The sequence below is a fragment of the Calliphora vicina genome, chromosome 2, assembly GCF_958450345.1.
Source record: "Calliphora vicina chromosome 2, idCalVici1.1, whole genome shotgun sequence".
In the NCBI taxonomy this organism is placed as follows: Eukaryota; Metazoa; Arthropoda; class Insecta; order Diptera; family Calliphoridae; genus Calliphora; species Calliphora vicina.
The window spans coordinates 115,225,191-115,228,393 of NC_088781.1; the positions used below are offsets into that span (position 1 = coordinate 115,225,191).

General features: G+C 34.6%; 1 protein-coding gene across 1 annotated transcript; it reads left to right on the plus strand.

Moving 5' to 3' along the window:
* The first annotated feature begins 539 nt into the window (after positions 1-539).
* On the plus strand, positions 540-1,385 carry LOC135950795 (uncharacterized). Its single transcript, XM_065500323.1, has one exon. It carries the CDS (start codon positions 540-542, stop codon positions 1,383-1,385), a length of 846 nt encoding a protein of 281 aa, XP_065356395.1.
* Positions 1,386-3,203: the final 1,818 nt, after the last annotated feature.

Genomic DNA, 3,203 nt, shown 5'->3' on the forward strand with positions numbered 1-3,203 from the left:
AGTTCTTTAAAGCATTTCTCCAAAATGAAAACTAAAGAATTTGTAGATTGTTCCGGAGGGAATCTGATCAGAATATTCCTGATGAAAATTTAATGATGGACTTTGTTTTCGAATGTTTTTTTAACATTATCAATACAAGGATTGTTAACTTTAACGTTATTTTTTTCTTTTTCTTTAATAATAAAATATTAAAAAACCTACACCAAAACATCATTCTTTACTTTAAAAAAAAAATTAAATTCTTCGAATAATTCGATTAATTTTAAACGTGTGATCAAATTATTCGAACAAGTTAAAATCTCTTTTTCGAATTAGCCGTTTTATTTGAACAAGAGAAAATTCTAATAATTTGAATACCCTACTAGTTAATACTCCTAGACATTGTGGCAACCTCTTTAATATTTTAAAATTTAATCAATTTACCCATTTTTGTATAAATCAAATATTTTCATAAAATATAAATTATTCTGTTTTAACTTTTGATATAAAAAGATTGTTTTAATATTAAAAATAAAACTCTATAATTTGGTGACCCCGAAATGCCTACAACACGTTCACCTGTACGTGAATCTATTGGAGATTCAAGTTCTACTCCTTCTCAAGAGAGGTCTGCCTTGGATCAACCTTATGACAATATAAACGTTCCAGAAATTTCTGCAGCGACTGCAAACATACAGAAGTTACCACATTTCTGGTCGGAGCAACCCCATTTATGGTTTATCCAAATCGAAAACATTTTTACTCTAGCTCATATAACAAGAGATGAAACTAAATTTTCTCATGTAATTGCAAATTTAGATCCAACATATCTTAAGTTTGTGGGAGATATTTTGGTTTCACCGCCGCCAGTCGGAAAATACAACGCAATCAAGGAGCGACTCATCTCATCATTTGCTGTTTCAGAAGAAGCAAAATTAAAGAAACTCTTTGGTGGCTTAGTAATTGGTGACCAAAAACCGTCGCATTTTTTGCAGTCAATGAAGGCTCTTGCAGCTGGTAATAATATAGGCGACAATGTCCTTAAAACATTATTTTTAGATCAACTTCCAGACAACATACGCTCAGTTCTGGTTACAAGCAATGCAGATTTACCGACTATTGCACAACAGGCGGATAAGATAATGGATATAGCATATCCTCAGGTATCCGCAATATCACCTACTGACAATATTATTCAAGAACTTTCGGCGAAAATTGAAGCTTTGGAAAAGAAAATTGATTTATCTTCCAGGAGAAGAAGTAATTTTCGTGAAGACGGTAAACAACGACATCGCAGTAAAAGTCGTAATAGACGAAGTGGTTGGTGTTGGTATCATAGTCGTTTTGAAGATAGAGCTGAAAAATGTATACCACCATGCTCTTATAATCAACAATCAAAAAACTAGAAGCTGTTTCGGACAATGCGGCATCTGAAACAAATTTGTCTAAAACCAGCCGCCTACTTATTATGGATCGTGTTACAAAATGGAATTTTTTAATAGACACAGGTGCCGACGTGTCAGTAATTCCTTATTCAAGAAAAATTATAAAATCAAATTTAAGTTGTTCACTAAAACTTTATGCTGCAAATGGTACAGAAATCAAAACATATGGTACAAAATTGTTGGAGCTGAACCTTGGATTAAGGCGGTCGTTTCGATGGGTTTTTATTGTTGCGAATGTTACTCGTCCAATTCTTGGTTCAGATTTTTTAAAATATCACCATCTTTTGCCGGATCTTCATAATCGTACGTTAATAGATGGAAAAACTTTGATGAAATCATTGGCACAAATAACTGAATCATCATCTACAATGATTTCTCATATTATTAAGGATGATTCTATATATCAGAAACTACTTCAGCAATTTCCTGATGTTGTAAGCATCAACTCATCACTTCTAACAGCTAAAAACACTAAAGCATTCCATTTTATTGAGACAACCGGAAGACCTGTGACGGCAAAGGCCAGACGATTGGATCCTAAACGTTTGTCAATTGCAAAGAAAGAGTTCCAGTTTATGTTAGATCAAGGAATAATTCAACCTTCGAAAAGTGAATGGTCAAATCCTCTTCACATGGTACCAAAAAGCAACGGAGACTGGCGTCCATGTGGAGATTACCGCTTTCTAAATCAAAAAACGGTACCAGATAAGTATTCGATTCCCTTCATAACAGATTTTAATTATAATTTAAAAGGATGCACAATTTTTTCGAAACTGGACCTTGTACGAGCTTATCATCAGATACGCGTAAATCCTGCCGATGTACCCAAGACGGCGATAATTACACCCTTTGGCCTTTTCGAGTTCCTAAAGATGCCTTTTGGACTCAGAAATGCAGCTCAAACTTTCCAACGCTATATGGATGAAGTGTGCAGAGGATTAAATTTCGTATTCGTTTACATAGACGATGTTTTAATCGCTTCAAGAAATGAAGAAGAACATCTTTCACATCTTCGTGTATTGCTAGAACGTTTTAGTGAACATGGAATATTAATAAATCCTGGAAAATGTATATTTGGTGCAAAAGAAGTAGACTTCATTGGATTTAAAATATCTGCATCTGGTATATCGCCAATGAAATCGAAAGTTCAAACTATAATCGATTTTAAAAAGCCTAACACTGTTGTAGAACTACGAAGGTTCTTAGCTATGCTAAATTTCTATAGAAAATTTCTACGAAATGGAGCAGAAATTCAAGCAAGACTCAATGACCAAACAAAAGGTGCTGTCAAGAATGATAAAAGACTCATTCCATGGTCTCCGGAGTTGGAGAACGACTTTAATATGTGCAAAACTGCATTAGCAAATGCAGCTGTATTGGTACACCCGGATTCAAATGCAGAAATTTGTCTAAAAGTTGACGCTTCAGATATGGCAATGGGGGCAGTCCTCGAACAACGAGAAGAAGGTGTTTGGCGACCTTTGGGATTTTTTTCCAAAAAATTGTCGTTAACTGAACGTAACTACAGCACATACGATCGAGAATTATTGGCTGCATATAATGCCATTAAATTTTTTAGGCATATGTTAGAAGGTCGTAAGTTTGTGTTGTTTACTGATCATAAACCTCTTGTTTTTGCTTTCAGTCAAAAACCTGAAAAAGCTAGCCCTCGTCAACTTCGCCATCTTGATTTTATCGGCCAGTTTACAACCGATATACGACATGTCTCAGGTAAACATAATACAGTGGCGGATGCACTATCAAGAGTAGAAGAAATTT

What these genes read in the sequence shown, in the direction of transcription:
- LOC135950795 (XM_065500323.1), top strand. Translation starts at nt 540, where the DNA reads ATGCCTACAACACGTTCACCTGTACGTGAATCTATTGGAGATTCAAGT.